This window comes from Toxorhynchites rutilus, chromosome 3 (genome assembly GCF_029784135.1).
Source record: "Toxorhynchites rutilus septentrionalis strain SRP chromosome 3, ASM2978413v1, whole genome shotgun sequence".
In the NCBI taxonomy this organism is placed as follows: Eukaryota; Metazoa; Arthropoda; class Insecta; order Diptera; family Culicidae; genus Toxorhynchites; species Toxorhynchites rutilus.
The window spans coordinates 240,020,576-240,041,346 of NC_073746.1; the positions used below are offsets into that span (position 1 = coordinate 240,020,576).

Here is a 20,771-nt window from a genome sequence, read left to right on the forward strand (position 1 = left end):
GACACTTGGAAAAACAAAATTGAAACCAGAACTATTTCGTCGATGTTTTTCGCAAACATCGTCGAGAATGAATAACGGTTTTCAGGTTCAGGGTATTACAACGCACCAGAAATACAGATGAGACAGGAAAGTGAAAACCAAAACTGCTGGAAGAAGGAGCCATGCACTTACTTGATCTAGTATTCGAACTCTCGGAAGGTTCTCACAAAACTTCAATGGCTGTGATCAGCCCAACGTAGTTCGTATGAATAGATTTCACAACATCACAAAGAGCACTCCATTGAGTTTGTCAATCATTTTACCATCACACTTGTGTGGATCAGGAGCATATGCTATGAGTTAAAACTGCGAAACGAAAAAACTATTTCAGTTCTCATCAAAAGTGTGTTCTCCTCCGAAGTTCGAAGAGTGGTCTACTAACCCTTAAATACATACCCTTGGTACAGATTTTTGGAAGAAAAAGTACAGAAAGATTTTTAACCCCTCTGATACAGATGAAAATGTGGCAACACTGCTACGAATCTTTCACAGGAATTTGAAAACCGTTGTTTTTTAGATTGCAGATAACGGCAACAAAGCAATTTGTTGTCGGCAACCGCATTTGCTGTACCAAAATGAACACATGTAATTCAACCAAGAGGCCATAATAAGTACTGATTTGGGCTGACTTTTGATGCGTACGATGGTGCTGGGACAATTCGGGATACCATCTAGACCAGATCCACTTGAACAGTTCCAGCATCAACTCTCAGTGTGTAAAGCGATGGAACTGAGACTTCTTGAACGTTTATATACAGAATGACGTACAGACTGATTCCTAGTGTCCTGGAGTCAGGATCTTCAAATTAGCTGTACCAGTTGGGATTAGAACTAATGGTCTCGAGTTCAAACACATCTCGATTTGCGCGAGTAATATTATCATGTTGTCAAAACTGATAGTGTAAAAAGAGGAATTCTTGCTCTAGCAAGTATTCTGCAGTAATGGTAGAACCAAGGTTTTCGTTACAAACGAGAATAAAAAAAATACAATCAAGAATATTGTACCGGTACAAGAATAAACTATGAAGTTGGTACCGTTACAACGAAGTGAATTTTATCGAAAAAGACCTCAACCCATCCAGTTACTCCCAATACCGCTTAATATTGGGCAATCTTTATTCTTTATTCTTTATTTATTCTTTATTCTTTATTATTATTGATTCATCTGACAGAAATAGTCTTAATGAATAATCTATCACGTTTTAAAATACATGCAGTCTTCTAATACTATTAACAAATTGTGGCGTAGACATTCCAAATTCAAACACTGATTCAACGGACGAAAACATGCGGATCATTGCACAAACAGGTTGGTTGTATCCATACAAAGTACGATGAAATCCCGGCTGCATTAGGGATCGGTATCTCAGCATCCTACCCGAGGCTCGAAAGTCCAAAAGCGATAGGAGATACGAGCAGTCGACATCGCCATTGAGTAGTTTAACTACAAACGTCGCTTGTTGAATCTTTCGTCTCCGATCAAGTGTTTCAAGTCCAAGCAAGCGACACCTGTCAGCATATGCTGGTAGGTTCAATGGGTCACGCCACGGTAAATTTCTGAGCGCAAGCCGTACAAACCTCTTTTGCACTCGTTCAATCCTTAGGTTCCACTTGACATCATTAGGAGCCCAAACAGCAGATGCATTCTCCAGGATCGGGCGAACAAGAGAGCAATACAATGCTTTTAGGCAATGCGGGTCCTTGAAATCTTTGGCAATCTTGAATAGAAAACCAAGTTGTCGGTTTGCCCTAGATATGGTCCAGGTATAATGAGAATGGAAGGAAAGTTTAGGATCCAGCACTACGCCAAGATCTACCACTTCATCTACTCTCTCAAGAACATTTTCAACGATGTGATAGTCAAAAATGATTGGGTCCTTGGATCGATGAAAGGTCATTACATGGCATTTACCGATGCTAATAACAAGTTTGTTCTTGCGGCACCAGTGAACAAACTCATCGAGTAGCCTTTGAAGACGTAGACAATCCCCGATGCAACGTACCACGACATAGATCTTCAAATCATCAGCATACATAAGTTTGTTCTTGAAGCCTAACGAAGATGCAGCGTCATTGAAATATAACACGAACAATAAAGGTCCCAAATTGCTTCCTTGTGGGACACCAGATACGCTCACAAACGATGATGATACGCTAGAGCCATGCTTGACACGAAGCTTCCTATCAGTAAGGTACGACGACAACCACGACACCAATCTGTTCGATGCGCCCATCCGTGATAGTTTACACAGTAGCACTTTGTGGTCGATCTTATCAAAGGCTGCCTTTAGGTCTGTGTAGATCACGTCTACCTGTGCCTTTTGTTCTAAAGCTTCGAAACAAGTACTGGTGAAATCCAACAGATTGGTACTTACGGATCTACCGGGAATGAAACCGTGCTGATCGGACGAAATATGGGACTTAGTAGCATGTAGAATTTGATCACTGACGATAATCTCAAAAATTTTCGATGCAGCGGGGAGGCTGGTTATTCCACGATAGTTCTTCACATTACGTCGATCCCCACTTTTGTGTACAGGTAACATATATGATTCTTTCCAGCACATGGGAAACACTCCTCTTTCAAACGAGTGTCTGAAAATGAAGGCAAGCGGCTCTGCAACTGCAATTATGCAGCGACAGAAGACAGATGCAGGGATACCATCCGGTCCAGGAGAAAATGAATTCTTCAATTTCTTGGAGGCGTGGATGATCATTGCAGGTAATATTTCAAACGTATCCAAATCTACTGCATCCGCAACGATGTTAGACGCAGCCAGTTCAGCATCGGAATCGCTAGATGGCTCGGGTTGAAAGACGGAAGCAAAATGTCTCGCGAAGAAGTTGCACGCTTCGTTGGCAATCGTGAATTAAAAAATAGGATCAAATTCTGAAGGTCTTCTTAGTCAAATGGTTGTGCATACTTCACGAATCTTTGAATTTTCCGTTTTCAAGGATGGAAACTAACTTTATAATTCACAGTCTCTGTAAGGAAAAAAACAATTAATCAACTCGGGATGTTAAAAATGAAAAAAAAATTACGATGTACGTTCAGCTTGGACAACGGAGTGTCCAAATCATGATAAGTAGCCGAAGACAAATTCGCAATTTCATCGAAACCACCTCGGAATATTAGATTTTATACTTTTTTCCTGAAGGTGCAATAAGTAGTCTCCATTTTGAATACTCTACTGGTTTAATTCATCCATGCTTTACCGAAATAAAGCTGATTTCAGACTCGGATCTCTAATTTCAATTATTTCGGAAATTGGGAAGCGCACATATTTATTCCATCATTCACCCTATGACAACTAGCGATAAGGATCCTATATACACATTAGGTCACTAACACTGCATCGCATGACTTTGCAGATGATGACGATGACTTGTAAAACTACGTGATGTTCCACCGCGAGAAAAAAATAACATAAAAACAGCTGCATCATTGTCTTTATCTTCGGAAGAGGACTGTTGTTGTCCTTTGTAACAGTAAAATGGTGCTTTCAATGACCGATGATTGAATGTATGGTTTGGAATATTCGAATGCGATAATTATTATTTGAGTCAATACTGTTATCAATCAATTAATAATGTTCATGAATGACGTAGGAGTGGTTTTGTTTTTATAGAAAAACAGACAAACAAATTACAATAATAACTAGAACAAACGCGGTACTGGCATGATAACATACGCATCGTTATTATCGAGTACATTGAACTTGAAAAAAAATGTTCCCCTGTTAGTTCATATGAAATCACTGCCGTTTACTGTACAACTGATAAGGCATTTTCGTCTAGTCTCAGGAGCGGAACAATAAAAGCTACTAAGAAGTCTGAACTTGTTGATACTGCAAAATTTTTCGCAAAGCGTTAATCAGTCAAGGCTTGACTATACATCCTAACAGTAGTGATTCCCTTGAGGAAATAATAAAACGGATTAACTTGTTCAGAAACCTTGAGCAAGCTACGGTTATTTAAGGTATGTAAGATATGAAATAACAGTGAAAATTACAATAAGTTACTACAAAATAATGGTGAAAGCACAGAAAAATTGGCCTTTAACAGTCCTTAGTCGGGTTGGGTAGTGCTTGAAGAGATAAGAGAATTTAAAAAATTGCATCGCTAAACCAAAAAGTGAAATAATAATAAAGCCGGCAAATTATCAAGAATGTAGCAATGAAATTAAATCGAATTGAGGAGATTCTGCCTACTTTTATTTTTTTTTACATTGTCTGTTTGAATTGCATTTAAAACATTCACTTCGCAATCAACATCGATAGACAAATGAATCTCATGCCTGATTGATGTTCTAATGAAAAAAATAAACGAAACCGACATCGACAAAAGAACATTTTTATTGTCAGCTCCACCACGCACGCAAAATGCAAATTACTATTCGTCTCAATTTTTTATAACAACCCGTCATTAGCATTTCGTGTTTCGCGTGTGAAAAAAATAATTCGACCAACTTATTTCAGCACACGTCTACTTTCCCACAGATAAATATCTCATTCCCCACAAGTCGTTTTGAAATAATCCGTTAGGAAAATGAATTGTGTGCAAATATCTTCACTCACTTTTCCGGACGAGATAACGAATGGGTAACGTAAAAGAGGTGCCAATGTACCAATTTCCTATGGGGATGATGATAAATGTTTTCCGAACGCGAGCGCGTGCGGATGATTCAAGCATTTTAGATAACCGATTCTCGTTCCACTCACGCGAGCGCTTGAATTGAATCACACACGTGAAAATTACATGATTTAACTGCCCTAACGAGTGCTGGGAAAGCAGTAATTGACAAGCACATCTGATTACACCGTGCGAATCGATCGTAGTTTGGGTTCTGTCGAATAATGCTGATTACACGTTACACGGTTTGAGTCTAGGATGCAGTTGTCGGATTGCCGGACTCGTTAGTGTTTTCGGTATCCGACGATTTATAGGGAAAAAAAATGTTCATAGATTTGAAGTTCTACAGAAAATAGCTTTAATTTCTTGAACCATGATCGGAATGCCTGGAACACTTTTGGTATGATGTTCTGCAATTTTATTCAAATTCGTTGTATCAACGAGGATTATGAAGAACAATTGAAAAAAATCGACGGCTTGTATCCGAGACATAACCGCTTAGGACGTAGGACTACGCAATCTTTTGACGTAGGATTACGTCTTTCGGGAACATATTGGGGTACAAATTGAAAATCGGGCACATCGTGAAAATTGTCCAATTTCAAACGCTTTTTGCTCAGTCATTTTATGATGGATTGATGAAATCTTTGCGTCAATCGATTTCGGCACTCCATAACAATTTTTTATATTGAAGAAAATAATATATACATTGAAACTAACTATCGAACAATTGAAAAATCTCGACCCCTATCCTAACGGAAATACCCACCTCTGATTGGTCGAAATTAACGATACATGCGGCTGGTCCCTAACAGAGACATCAAAACTAAGCTGCCTGGGGAATCGGCATTGTAAATACATGAAAGTAGGGGAAGTTTTTGTTCCCACCGAAAAGTGTTCCCTAACAGAGACACCAAAATCAAGGTGCCCGGGGGAAATCGGCCTTGGAAATATATGCAAGTCGGGGGCATTTTTATATTGCAAGTAAGGTGAGTGATACGATTAATTCTAGCAAATAAAATTTAATTTTGGAACTTTAATGTTGGTTGCTTCGTGAAATTTCATATCAATGACCGATCGTGTATTGTGAAATTTTTAGCACAAGTGTAAGTGCAAAATTGTATATGGTAGCAGTTGTGTTAAAAATGACTTGAAATATGAAACGATTTATTTCAATTTTCATAAACAAAAACCATGGTGTGGCCAAGTTCATTTTCAATTTTCATTTGTAATTGTGTCGGGTATTGGTAATTATCTTATATTTCATTGGTGAGTTTTTTTTTCTTTATTTCATCCATACATAAGACTGGAGGCATCTCGTCTAGGATCACAGAGGGCGATTTTCATCATATCTCGTTCCACTTCGGTATCTTTCATCTGATACGCACCATACAACGACTGTTTACCATCCTTCTCGGTAATCCATCATCACTCGGTAAAGACTGGTGGAGTGAACAACATGACCCAATAACCAAATAAAACAAAGCCTTTTTCAGGACCACCAAATCATTATCAAAGAGTTTAACGATGGAATTCTTCAAACATATACAAAATCAACAGATAGCCTAACGGAATCCTACGTCAACTATGCGGTCGTGTTTCGGACACAACCCTCCTGTGACTTTTTTTTTAAGTTTGTTGGTTTATCATTTCGAATATAATTTGCGAATACGTCGAAATTTCATAAATAACTCTTTAGTAAAAAGTTCCGGGGATCCTGAAAGGGTTTGATGGCTTGCCTTTGCGAGAACAATACACTAATTGGTCATATGCCGCAATTTGTTTCTTTATATCAATGCACGTATAGCACTGAGTATTTAACGAGAGGCATCTTACGTGCATCGTCATACAACAAGCAACAAACACGCGTCTAGCAGATGCACATAGTTGAAGCAATAAACTTCAAGTGAATATTCGCTAGCGTTCACAGCTCGAGGGGAAACATAAAACACAAAACGACCAGAAAAAGCGTCCTTTGTTGATTCGGGCACAGGAAGATTCTGAGAATTTTACTTCTTCTTCTTCTTCTTTTTCTCCTTCTTCTTCTTCTTGAATTAAAGAGACTTCAAACTCATAGAGTTCATTCGTCTCTCCAGATATTTTACTCAGAAAAGAAGCAATACTTATACGCTAGCGACAGCTTACTTACTTCGCAAATATTCTCTTTTCGCTATCCCCTTTCGTTGTTTCTATTCTTTTTCTTTTCCTTTGTTTACGGAGACTTTAAATCCAACGATTCATTCGTCTCCGACTGTTTCTATTCTAGCGTCTGCATAAGTTGCTCGTTGTTGACAGCTCTGTTCTGGAAAGCACACAAATGGACAGAACAAATGTATGGGGAAATGGGAATGCTTCCAATTTTAATCAATTTAAACCAATTTTAATCAATTTAAAGACTATGGGATTGTAATGTTGTAATTGGTTCTGCTCGCGATTACTCAGGGTCGTTGCAAACTGCTGATTCAGACTCAAGAAGAACCACACAACCCACAATTTCCCAGGAGTTTACCCTTTCCCGTTTATCTACCCTAAATAAAGCCACTCGCGTCACTCGTGGGGAGCCTCTCTTGCTACCGTTCCCAAGGCTCCTGTGGCGAAACCTTCTCTACAACCGACTACGGACGAGGGGTGACGGCTACCTTTATGAGCCCGGAATAACGTCAAAGAATGTATGTTCAGGGCTGTTTGTTAAAAGGGAATGACACTGAAGGTAATGGTAGTGATTTCTATATATTTCGGGGGGGTTTAAAGCACACGGTACTTGCGGTCTGATGGTTTTCGGCGTGCGTGGGAGGAAAATTCCGTTCCCTAATCAGATGGCCTTCGGTTCTTAACTGGAACGGTACTGATAGTCCCTTCTGTAGGGCCTCTTCCTGTCGTGTCCTCTTCGATCTTCTGCGTCCTCGACTGTAGATAATAAAGAAAAGGCCCACTGGTCGGACCTTTTCTTTGTATACTTTTTAAACTCTAACGACGTCCACAATTATCAACGACGTGGACGTAATACGAAACTTTACACGACGCACACTTCTACTTCCGGAGACGGTCACGAACAGAAAGCAAGACCACATAAAACGGACAAAAGGGAACAATGCCGACAGGCCGAGCACAATTATGCCCTATCCTTTTGAGCGACGGTAGTTGCCCCATTCATGGACGCGACCTCTCCTTTGCTCAAAACAGTCCATTGTTAAGGACGCGGGGTCCCCCAGATGAGCTGGCGCAGAGCTTACAATGACCCTGTCAATTGACATTTGGCAGATTTTGTTGTCTGCGGCTCAGCTTTATTTTAGTGATGGCAGAGTCATCGCTTTAGGCCAATATGAACGGATGTTACAATGTATAGCATATAAAACAAATCTTAATCTTAAATTTCCGGTTCGATTGGTATGCAAATTGTTAAAATCCGTCCGCAGCAAACAGAGTTATTAACGTTAACTTAATTTCATAAAAACGTGACCTGTTTTCTGATTTGGCACCCTTAATGTAAGACGTAGGCCTACGGCAAAACTTGTCTGACACCGATAGTGTCTAAGACGCACAATTCAATAGAACGCGACAAGAGTTCGAAGATATGCGCACCTGTCTAGATGTCATAACTGTGGTTGTCTGATATCTTTCAGAAATTGATAGACAACTTTTAGAAATTGTACAGTTTGGTTGAAATTTGATAATTCATCTCGTCGAATGGTGTTCTCCCAATGCTTCTTCGTCTCATTGCCTCGATCCACTACATCTTACAAAATAATCTTAAAATTCCAGTCTGCCGTCGAATATTCAAATGGCACGTGGGAGCGATTTTTGAACAGGTTAAAATTATGAGTGATGGCGAATTAGTACTGGGTTGTAAAGTGACCTGTGAGTGTCCCTCTAGCAAAACCTCTAACTTAATAGACACAAATGATTCTTTAAAAGACACATGGTAGGTGTAGAGTCAGACCTAGGCTGACCAAATAGTTCAGGAATTAAAAAGGGACACGAGAACCTAAAAAATAACCAAACAGTCATATTTTTGAAGAATTTTATTGACTGAACAAAACCAATCAGTCAGACATTATTTGATGTACTCTTTACAACGAAGGAATATTTATATTCAGAAGAGACCTTGCAAAGAAGATTATGATTTTTTGAAATATTATCATAAAATTTGTCACATTCCATAAAGTTATGATTGATAATTAGCATAGCGTTTATGTAACGACTTTTCTGTTGTCTAAATATTGATCATCGGAGGAAATTTTTAATGCGACACTACGAGGCGAACATAAAATGTAATCCTTTCATTTTAGAAATTTGTTTCCCTTTTCTAAAAAGATTTTCACAGAACGATTTGCAGCTTATGCGGATTATTTGTCCTTTCTTTTCATTTCATTCATTATAATTCCTGTAATCTATATGATCGGGAAGTTTTTCTTACTAATGCCACTTCGAATCTCTGGCAATTCAGTAATGGACTTTCTGTTATATTTTTCCCAAATTAGTCTTCTTTTTTTCAATGTACTCCAATGCATATGAAAATATCCCACAGTTTTAAGAAATTTAACCTCCAGTATTTCACCTGAATCAACTAGTCCGACGTCAAGACTTCGCCCTTTTGTAAGGGTGCCAAATCAGAAAACATGTCACCTTTTTATGAAATAGTCTTAACGTTAGTAACTATTTTTGCTGCCAACGGATGGTGATGGTTTGCATATCAACCGAATTGTAAATTCTCTTAGAATTATTCGATATATTATACATTACGATTCCCTAGTTCACATATTATTTAAATTTGGAAGTATAGTGCTTAGCTACCTCTGCTTTCATACCGATGCATGAGTGCATTTGCGAGGTATAATTTTTATAAAGGGTGTGTCACATCAAATTGCATCACGGAAAAAAACGCTGTAGAAATTCAATTTTTAGGAATTATATCTTCAGCTTTCGCTTATAATCAGATAAGAGTGTATAGATCACGTTGGCCATGCTTCACTGTAAATTTTTCGTAAATTTGGAAAAATGTCGTCGAACGAAAAAGAGCGTCGTGAATTAATCCTGCGCACTCATTTCGAGAATCCGGAGTTGTCACATCGGGACATCGGTAAGATGCTGGGAATCGTCCAATCCACGGTCAGCAGAGTACTAAAACGATACTTCGAGAACCTAACCATCGACCGGAAGGTGTAGAACGGCAAAAATGGATGCTCCGTCAGTGAAAAAGATCACAAGCGCGTAGTTAAGCAGTTTAGACGTGATCCGAGAAGTTCGGTCCGGGATGTCCCCAATAAGCTGGATTTGTCAAGTTCATTCGTCCAGCGGACCAAACAGCGGGAGGGCCTGCGTACATACAAGGTTCAGAAGGCTCCTAACCACGACGAGAGGCAAAACATGGTGGGGAAGACGCGAGCCCGGAAGCTGTACACCGAAATGCTGACGAAACCGCATTGCCTGGTAATGGACGACGAAACCTACGTCAAAGCGGACTTTCGTCAGCTGCCGGGCCTGTTGTTCTTCTCCGCAGAGGACAAATTCAGCGTGGCAAGCGATCTGCTCTTGCGGAAAGCGGAGTGCCCCCTTTGTGATGACCGGCACGGTAAACGGGCAGGTTTACCTTAAGGAGTACCTACAGAAGCGCTTACTACCACTATTGAAGCAGCACGAGGGCCCGACCATCTTCTGGCCGGATCTCGCTTCGTGCCACTATTCAAAGGACGTGTTGGAGTGGTACGAAGCCAACGGGGTCACCTTCGCGCCAAAGGAAATGAACCCGCCCAACGCGCCGGAGCTTCGCCCAATAGAGAAATATTGGGCGATTATGAAGCAGGCCCTCCGGAAGAACCCAAAAGTTGTCAAATCGGAGGCGGACTTCAAGAGAAATTGGATTTCTGTTAAAAAAAAAACTACAACCTGACGTAGTACAGAACCTTATGAACGGGGTAAAGAGGAAGGTGCGAGCATACGGGCTTGGGCTCGAAGTATGAATAAAAAGAAAATGCCAAAAGTTGTTTAATAGTTTTTATTTTACTGTCTAAAATTTTCAAAAGGATCGGTCTACTGGGCGAATTTCTACAGCGTTTTTTAACGTAGAACTACGTCTTTCATTTGTATACCGGAGTGTAAAATCAAAGTTTCGAAAACGAAAGCGTTACGCCGGAGACCGAGATTTTGAGCGTTAATAGCTCCTAAACAACTGAACGAACCGGTATGATAAACACTTCATTCGAAAGATAAAATGTCTACGCGTTATATACTTGTTGCTGCTTGATCCAAAAACTTGTTTCAATAGTCTTAAAATTGCTTTCAAAACAGGCTATTGAAATCATCAATCGGTATATAAGCGAGCGCCGCTTGGAAGTCCACTCAGTTATAATTGAACAGCGATTGGAGCATGTTGTCGCTATTGTGGTGAAGCTCTTCGTTTATCATGAAAGCGCGGATGAACGGTATCACCAAGAGCCTGTTTGTGCACCTTAGGCCAGAAGAGAATCCATCAGGAGGAGAGTGATGCCACAAACGGTTCCCCGGGAAGAGATCGGAGCAGCCGCCACACACACACATACTCGAGCGGAACTCTTCGTTTGGATGCCATTCAGCATCGAGAAAATTCCGGAAAGATCCAATCGTTACTGTAAAATACATTCATGCAAAAGAGTTCATTTTAATGTTTTCTATCCATGTAACACGGCGACTAAATATTTTTCCATCAAGTGCTATTAACAGGTGGTTATCGAGTTAGAATTAACCACTGGTGGGCTTCGAGTATCGAGGAAAATCTGGAAAAATCTAATCGTTGCTGAAAAATAATCTGCCAGTTCCTCTGGGAATTGAAAAATACATTGATACGAAAAAATTCATTTTAATGTTTTCTATCCATGTAACACTGCGACCAAATATTTTTTTAATTAGGTGCTATTAACAGGTGGTGGGCTTTGAGTATCGAGGAAAATCAGGAAAGAACTAATCATTGCTGAAAAATACTCTACCAGTTCCCCTGGGAATTGAAAAATACATTGATGCGAAAGAGTTTATTCTAATGTTTTCTATTCATATAACACTGCAACCAAATGCATTTGGTTTTGTGGTTTTTCAATCAATCGCAATTAACAGGAAAGCTTCTGAAAATTATTCTTCCCCATAAGTAGAAAATTTTCGTATCCAATATTGTATGCGCACGCAACGGAAAATGTTTCGCATCGTGAAAATTATATAATTTTCAATCGATTAATACTCAGTTGCCGAAAGTTTCAAACTCAGAGAGTTCATTCCCCTCTAGTTTGCCTTCTGAATTGCCATCGTAAACCACACCTTCTCTACATTCAATCACGCACAAAAAGCATACGTAAGCGATATTCTGGTGGTGAAACGCATTTATTTTTCGTGAGGACATCGATAAGGCAACATCGTAATTGAACGAGCTGAACGTGCTGGATGAGCTGGACGGCGAGGGATCGTGGGATCGAGGGATCGAGGGATTCATTACCTGGCCTGACCTGACCTGAAAGACATGCAGTTTGTTTGGAACTGTGAGGGAGGGCAGACAAGCCGATCGATCAGAAGGAGAAGAGAAGGTGACCAAGAGAGTATCAGCGTCGAGAAACTGTTCCCCGGGAAGACATCGAAGCAGCCGCCACACACACACATACACGCGCGGAATTATTTTCGTTTGGATGCCATTCAGCATCGAGAAAATTCCGGAAAGATCCAATCGTTGCTGAAAAATAATCTGCCAGCTCCCCTGGGAATTGAAAATACATTCATGCGAAAGAGTTCATTTTAATGTTTTCTAACCGTATAACCAAATACCAAATATTTTTCAATCAAGTGCTATTAACAGGTGGTTATCGAGTTAGCATTAACCACTGGTGGGCTTCGAGTATCGAGGAAAATCTGGAAAAATCTAATCGTTGCTGAACATTAATCTGCCAGTTCCCTGGGAATTGAAAAAAACATTCATGCGAAAGAGTTTATTTTAATGTTTTCTAACCATATAACACAGCGATCAAATACATTTGATTTTGTAATTTTTCAATCAAGTGTAATTAGCAGGAGAGCTTCTGAAAATTATTCTCCCCCATAAGTAGAAAATTTTCGTATCCAATATTGTATGCGCGCGCAACGGAAAATGTTTCACATCGGGAAAATTATATAATTTTCAATCAGTTATTGCTCAGTCGCCGAAAGTTTCAAACTTAGAGAGTTCATTCCCCTCTAGTTTGCCTTCCGAATTGCCATCGCAAACCACACCTTCTCTACATTCAATCACGCACAAAAAGCATACTTAAGCGATATTCTGGTGGTGAAACGCATTCATTTTTCGTGAGGACATCGACAAGACAACATCGTAATTGAACGAGCTGAACGTATTCCCGCCTGTTCACGAGTTATTGAGTATAAATAACTCTTTCGTGATTTCTAATACTCCATTCCTTGTGAGGACACCGACTGGACAACATCGTTGCTGGACGAGCCAGAAGGCGAGGGATCGTGTGCCTTTCTCAAGGCAATGAGGGTGCAGGTGTAATGTATGAAAAGTAAAATTTTCCAAGGGCCTCTCTCAAGGCTAGAGACGAATGAACTGAAAAATTTTTAAGTCTCTATAATGCAATACCTTCCTTCCTTTTAGTACTCAGTCTAGCTCCAACTTGCAAGTAGACGGACGGCTCTCCTGATGCTGGTGTCACACACAACGATTTTGTTCGATACGAAGTTCAAGAGCCAAATCACTTCGGATGATAAAAAAAAACGAAAACAGTCGGTTAATGATTGCGACAAAAACGCCTTTCGTAGAATTTCAACGCACCACGCACGCGATTAATCGGAATCAGATGCTGAAGCTATTCAAAATCTGTGTACTGTAATCTTTGGGGAGCATAAAATAGTACGTTAGGTCCCCTTGGATTGGCAGTCACCCAATACCGAAAGTTGTCTGTAACTCCACTCAGGTGGAAGCTATCGTCATGCTACAATCAAGATTCATGAAAAACGCATGTAAGAGGATTGTCTGGAGCACTTCTCTACAAAGCCGTTTGCGACCGACATGATCATGTTCATTTAATTCTTGAATTAATACGATTTGAAAGTTCAAATCAAGGTTTGGTAAGATAAGGGGTTTTCATTGAGCATTCAAAACAATTTCGATAAGTTATTCCTGCTGTACGCGTAATTTTCGAAATCTGATAAATGTGGAATGTAGCTTACAAAAAGTTTAACCTAATGCAATCAAAAACTCGATTTTTTTTATTTTGCCCTTCTTACTTAACACCGACCACCTAACGTTGGAAAATTTCCTCTTGCTCCGAGGCTGAGCTTCCGCCAACTAGTTACAGATGATAACCTTCAAATTCGGTATTCACAGCTTCAACTCGTTTCATGCACATTTTGATTGGTAATTGAGAATTTCGGTTCGTACTATTTCAGATTTTTGGAGGTTGAAAGATTCTTTTGTAGCATATGGTATGATGATAGACTGTATCTTCCGTACAACCCAGCTGTAAGATTATTCGTTGAACTCGATGAACAGCGAGTGATGCCTACCGCAAAATCGATGTTCCACAAAGTTCATCAAAAATAGTTTCATCATCTTGGACTCATTTTTAAATTTTTTACATGACTTCTTTTTTATATAAAAAACTTAAAAAAAAATTAAAAATTTGTATTTTTTTCTCGATGTATATTTTTTTCACGTTTGAACATCAATACTCTATAACTCTTTCTAAGACACTATTTCGGTAGTACTCATAGTTTTTGAGATATAACATATCAAAGATTTCTCTTACTAAAATCGATACGCCCTTTTCAAAAGTTACACTTGAGTCAAAAAATTCCCAAATTCTGTGGAAAACTCATATTTCCTCCAACCCAAACGGAATACAAACTTTCATTCGTATCAAAAACACTCATGTTTTGTCATTTGTCGAATTCATTTGGAATTGCTAAGTTGCATTAGGGTAACCATGAAAAAACACTTTTTTTACTCTAATTTTCATATTTAAAATTCTTCATCAAAATTTTCTTCGTACGACTTTCAGAGCTTATCAAGATCAACATTTTGCGATGCAGAATTTGTCAATATCTTAATCCTGCTCAAAGTTATTGATGGGTTTTCATCCAAAAACTCATGATTTCAATTTTAATTCACTCAAACACAAAACATAACATAGTTTTGAAAATCACATATTATAGAGAGCGGAATTTATTCTTTTAAATTCCGTCAACAAGCATTTTTTATGTTTACCCCAGAACGAATGACAAACAAAAGGAAACGGGAGGGCCTGCGTACATACAAGGTTCAGAAGGCTCCTAACCGCGACGAAGGCAAAACATGGTGGGGAAGACGCGAGCCCGGAAGCTGTACACCGAAATGCTGACGAAGCCGCATTGCCTGGTAATGGACGACGAAACCTACGTCAAAGCGGACTTTCGTCAGCTGCCGGGCCTGTTGTTCTTCTCCGCAGAGGACAAATTCAGCGTTCCGGAGGAGATTCGCAAGCAGAAACTATCCAAGTTTGCCAAAAAGTACATGGTGTGGCAAGCGATCTGCTCTTGCGGAAAGCGGAGCGCCCCCTTCGTGATGACCGGCACGGTAAACGGGAAAGTTTACCTTAAGGAGTGCCTACAGAAGCGCTTACTACCACTATTGAAGCAGCACGAGGGCCCGACCATCTTCTGACCGGATCTCGCTTCGTGCCACTATTCAAAGGACGTGTTGGAGTGGTACGAAGCCAACGGGAAATGAACCCGCCCAACGCGCAGGAGCTTCGCCCAATAGAGAAATATTGGGCGATTATGAAGCAGGCCCTCCGGAAGAACCCAAAAGTTGTCAAATCGGAGGCGGACTTCAAGAGAAATTGGATTTCTGTTAAAAAAAAACTACAACCTGACGTAGTACAGAACCTTATGGACGGGGTAAAGAGGAAGGTGCGAGCATACGGGCTTGGGCTCGAAGTATGAATAAAAAGAAAATGCCAAAAGTTGTTTAATAGTTTTTATTTTACTGTCTAAAATTTTCAAAAGGATCGGTCTACTGGGCGAATTTCTACAGCGGTTTTTTCCGTGATGCAATTTGATGTGACACACCCTTTATTGTATTATAGATATTGGTATTTTAAATACTTATTTTATCCTTTTAAAACATATTTTTCAGATTGTCTAATTGAAAATATGCAAAATCGTTAATTTAGCACCAACCAAATGTTACGATATTTAAACAGATATTTAAAAAATCCGAAATTTTATAATATTTTGCAACCCTGGTGTCATGGCTTCGTTTGTGGACGACGAAGAAGAGTAAGAAGCCAGTTGTCTGATCTTATCTTAGCATGTCGTTGACATCTGTTTTTGTTTGCAGAATTTCAGTGAAAAATGTATCTTCCCTACTCAGATAGTCATAGGTTGTATCACGAACATATACTTGTTTGTGTTCAGAAACTATATCATGTTTTTGTATTCCAGTTTATAGATTTCGTGCTTCCAACATTTGATTTCAGAGTTTTCGTTTGTTCAACAGAGGAGACCTTTTCAGGTTACCCTTTAGTTGCATTTGATTTTCGAGTTTTGTTTCGTTGAACAGAGAAGACCTTATCAGGTCACTCTTGAATTTTCTTTTACCGCTACTAAATGCATTTGATGTTTTGATGTTCGAGTTTTTGTTTCGCCGAACAGATGTGCTCTTTTCAGGACACCCTTCAATATCTTCAGCCGCTATGAAATGCATTTGATTTGCGAGTTTTTGTTTCGTCGAACAGAAGAGACCTTTTCAGGTCACCCTTTGATATCTTCTGTCGCTCTACATTGCGATTGATTTTTGAGTTTTATTTTCTTCGAGTGGTCGGTAGTTCGCGTTCACATAATCACATCTACATCTGTATCCTGATTGTTACCTCCCCATAAACAACTATCACTTCCATAATATTCGCTATGGAACCACGTTATAAAGGCCATACTTCTGGCCTTCGAGCGGCGAATATCATACTAACATTCCTTGTCTTCCTCTGGTTACTATAAGGACATGGACGGCGTCGTCATTGACTATTCAAAGTTCGAATGGCCGAAACTTGTACAATGAGAATGGTTTGCTACTCCCAAACGATCCGATCCGATTTTTGTTTTAAAAAGGGCTTTAAACTTTTCAGTTCATTCGCCTCTATACTCCCAAGCGTCATTCGGTGTGTTCTTTGTGCAATTTCGCTGGTTCAGGTCAATCACGTAGAACAACTACGAATTGTACAGTCTATCCCAGCTCAAGCTCAAGCTCGATGTGCTAGGGTTGTTTATTTTGCGATTATAATCGCATTTTAAGACTGATGTGACTACAGCAGAACTTGTTCCCCAAACATTCAGATCATATTTACGAGGCAATGTTCCGTTTCCAAGATAACAGTTAACTCTCACGTACCCATTCGATCCATCTAAATAGACGTAAATATTGTGCAATAGTCTATTCAACCGGCAAAACAGTTTTTTCCTCCTATTTCATACACCCAAGCAACTGTGTTCGGTCGCCGCACAGAACTCTGTCAAGGTTTTGCCGAGCCTTTACATATTCGCAAATGCTCTTCAACTTGGCCGCTGCCGCTGGCATGATTATACCAGCGACCAACGCTCTTATAATGGAATGGCGCATATATGCATAATATATACACAGATAACCGGCTCACAATCTGTTGCGCCGCGTACTCTTGACCTTAGAATTTGCCATAAGTCGCAATAAAATAGCTGAAATCGTAACCTGTTTGTTTGTTTTGTCTTATCTGGCAGCAGACCCCCCATCAAAGTTCAGAGCGAATCCACCGGGCAAACCATATCACAAAATGTCCCATGCTGACGCCGTTTTTCAATCGCGCTCGAATGGCATCTCGGCCGAGGGGGTCCGCGATCAGTATGCGGACGGTAAGGCTGCGCAAGTTTGGGAGGTATTCATCGGCGACAAAAAGTCCCGCACGGAAAACTATCGCAATTTTTTAGTGGAGAAGCTGCGCGACAGTGGATGCAAACGCGTACTGGATGTGGCATGTGGAACGGGGGTGGACTCGATCCTGCTTTTGGAGGAAGGATTCGAAGTTGTTTCGATTGATGCGTCTGATAAGATGCTCAAGTATGCCCTAAAGGAACGCTGGAATCGGAGGAAAGAACCTAGTTTTGATAATTGGGGTAAGCATATGAATCGTTTTTATGGAAAGACCGTAGATTTCATACTGAACGAACAACAGCCCTTCAGATACATGCGTTCTAATGGGTTTGTTTTCATCCTAACTGATAATTTGTACGTAATCAACGACACATGGAAGTCGTTAAGAGCGTTAATCGATGACTACGTCGCTTAATTGCAGAGTTTTGAAATTTCATTCGTCAGGCTGCTTGTCGAAATGATATGTTGTATCATTCCCAGAAAGCATTTACTGATATTGATTGCATTGGAAACCATTGAAACAGTGACAGCAAAAAGTCAATATATTTTTACCCATTCGCAGTAATTGAAGAGGCAAACTGGCTTACGCTGTACGACGACATCCAACACCTGATAGGAGACGGCTTCGACGCGGTCATTTGTCTAGGAAACTCATTTGCCCATCTGTTGGATAGTTATGGCGACCAGCGCAAACAGATTCAGGCTATCGAAAACTTTGAAAAATGTGTCAAACCAGGCGGTCTGCTGCTGATTGATCATCGGAACTATGACAACATAATGGACACTGGAGCAACCCCCTCAAAGTGTATTTACTATAACGTAAGCTGGGTGGCATAAATAGCGAAACATTACTCGTCTTGATCCCCCTCACTATCCTTCGCAGAGTCGACACACGACCGATATCAAAACGTCGGTACTGTACGTGGCCGCAAAACCCACACTTGTCACGATGGATTACGTGATTACTACAGCAAACGGCGAATCCAATGAATTCCGTCTGTCCTACTATCCGCACAAACTGGCCGTGTTCGAGGATATATTGAAATCAATCTTCAGCAACGCAACATCACACGAAATCTACGGCGACTTCAAACCCCTCAACAAAGTCACCAATCCCGCATTCTACATTCACATAGTCGAAAAGAGCAAGTAAACTAGCCGGCCTCTTGAAGTGGTAATTTTAATCATTCAGATGAATGAAGGTGATAATTAATAAAAATAATACTCTCAACATTTATTTTAATTGACTAGTTTACGTCGAAACGAACGGCCTGTTTAAACTATAGCTTGATTCAAACTCTGATTTATAACTGTGATCTACATCACCCAAGATTAAAAGCCGGCTCATACTCCGTGCTTTCTCCTAGCAGAACCACATAGAAAAAGGCTCATCGGCCTGATCCAACCTTGAGTTATACTACGCAAACCAGTGTTAACCTAGTCTCCCAGTGGCTACCAGTATTGAAGCTAGCAAATGCCTCCAGTTCACATATTGGCTAACAGTTACGCAATAGAAATTTGCCCCTTCCACTTGTTGCGCTTCGATATTGAGCTCCTTCCACATTTTGAGTTAGAAAAAAAATGAAACCATACATGCAGAATACTTGATCTCGTTCTACTATTTCAGTCACACGCAATCTGCTTCCAATATCTGCTGGGTGTCATGATGTATGAGTGTATGCAAAACAAGCATATATTTGTGTTGATGATGTTACTCAGAACTTTTACATATGTTTCCATGTTTACATGTTTACATGTTTGGATTGATTGTTTGTTTATGCTTACAGATCATTAGTTCCTCAAGACTCAAATGAAATAGAATTCTATGAGTACCGTTTGAAAATACAATATCGCTTTTTCTACAGTTTAGTGCATGTCGATCAAGATTGTTGTCGCTGCGATTATCAGAATAGCAGTTTAAGTGAATACAGGGAAACTTCGATATAACGTACCCTCGTTTTAACGTACCCTCGATATAACGTCACTCGATATAACGTACATTTTACCTCGATATAACATACACATTTCCAAAGTGTAAAGGAAAAAAGTTTTCAATATTTTTTTTCTGATAGAACAATGAAGTATCTGTATTGTGATGCTAAAACAAATTTTGTGCCTTCAATCAATCCCGAAATACAGCTGGTTTTGTAATTCCGGATTCTATATGAATCAAGCTTTAATCAACAGTACGAAGGGAAACATCATTAAAAAGGCGGACTTCGTCTTCTGATTGAAGTTATTCATTAACTTTACTAAAACAGCAACACAATAATGTATTATAGACTACGTTTGTGAGTACTTTATTATGCTTCGATATAACGTACAATTCGATACAACGTACAATTTTGAAAGTGAAATGTACGTTATATCGAAGTTTACCTGTAATTAGGATATAATTCAATTGAAACAGGATGACATTGTAAATCATTGACATGTATTTATTTTGAAGATATTAGGTTGGGGAAAATGTAATTGACGTGATTGACGAATATACTCACCATGGCTCAATTCTGGCGACACAAAACTGTGCGCACTTTTAGCACATTTCATGCTTAATATGAAAACTCAGTTTAAACTCACTTCTTACCATAGGCCCACTCCTCAAACTTTTCCCCGAATACGGCCCATAATCCTGAACCAGCTTAGAGCTGTCAGACAAATTCCAATTTCGACCATTTTTCCTAAACCAATTCTAGTTGTTTACAGCACCCTCCATCTTCTTGAGTTGACCGGGTTTCACTTCTTTGAAGTCACAGTGACACTATTGTCGTTGTATCACAGATTGGTCGAATTTGGACAACATGCCAAGTCAGGGGGAGGGGGTGGCAAAGATTAGCATCCTTCTCAGGATTCCAAAAGTTACGAACGCCTCACTATTCAGTCCGCAGCTATGGACAATTTACCAAACAAGAAACTTCCATGTTTCAGTACCTCTTTTCTTCATTTTGCTGGTTTTCATAGCATTCTGCGGATCGAACTAGGTATAAAACAAGTATGTGTTAAAAAAATGAATTAATTTTAGAGATTTCTCATTGGATTTCCCTTCCTCCTGGTTCCACCCAAGGCGCCTCTATATATACCAGGTGAAACAATCATATGAAATGCTCTTTCAGCCATATTGGAATTGCTGTCGGTATTGTTTACAAACAGCATCCGAACGCTGCCGGCGGCTCTCTACAAGCTGCTACGATGCTTATTCGAACGATGCCTACTA

General features: G+C 39.8%; 1 protein-coding gene across 2 annotated transcripts; it reads left to right on the plus strand.

Moving 5' to 3' along the window:
* Positions 1–3,858: 3,858 nt before the first annotated feature.
* Positions 3,859–18,788, plus strand: LOC129780521 (glycine N-methyltransferase). Of its 2 annotated transcripts, none has more exons than XM_055788859.1 (4): positions 3,859–4,018; positions 17,407–17,799; positions 18,120–18,376; positions 18,441–18,788. In XM_055788859.1, exons 2-4 carry the CDS (start codon positions 17,460–17,462, stop codon positions 18,708–18,710), a joined length of 867 nt encoding a protein of 288 aa, XP_055644834.1. In that variant the 5' UTR covers positions 3,859–4,018; positions 17,407–17,459; the 3' UTR covers positions 18,711–18,788. The 2 variants fall into 2 exon arrangements, with proteins under 2 accessions (XP_055644834.1, XP_055644835.1); XM_055788860.1 differs by having other exon boundaries at positions 3,861–4,018; positions 17,410–17,799.
* The last annotated feature ends 1,983 nt before the right edge of the window (positions 18,789–20,771 follow it).

Bases quoted from the DNA above. Each gene is read 5' to 3' on its own strand.
- LOC129780521 (XM_055788859.1), top strand. From the start codon at position 17,460: ATGTCCCATGCTGACGCCGTTTTTCAATCGCGCTCGAATGGCATCTCG. The intron at 17,800-18,119 runs GTAAGCATATGA...ACCCATTCGCAG, and splicing joins ACCTAGTTTTGATAATTGGG to TAATTGAAGAGGCAAACTGG. The intron at 18,377-18,440 runs GTAAGCTGGGTG...TATCCTTCGCAG, and splicing joins CAAAGTGTATTTACTATAAC to AGTCGACACACGACCGATAT.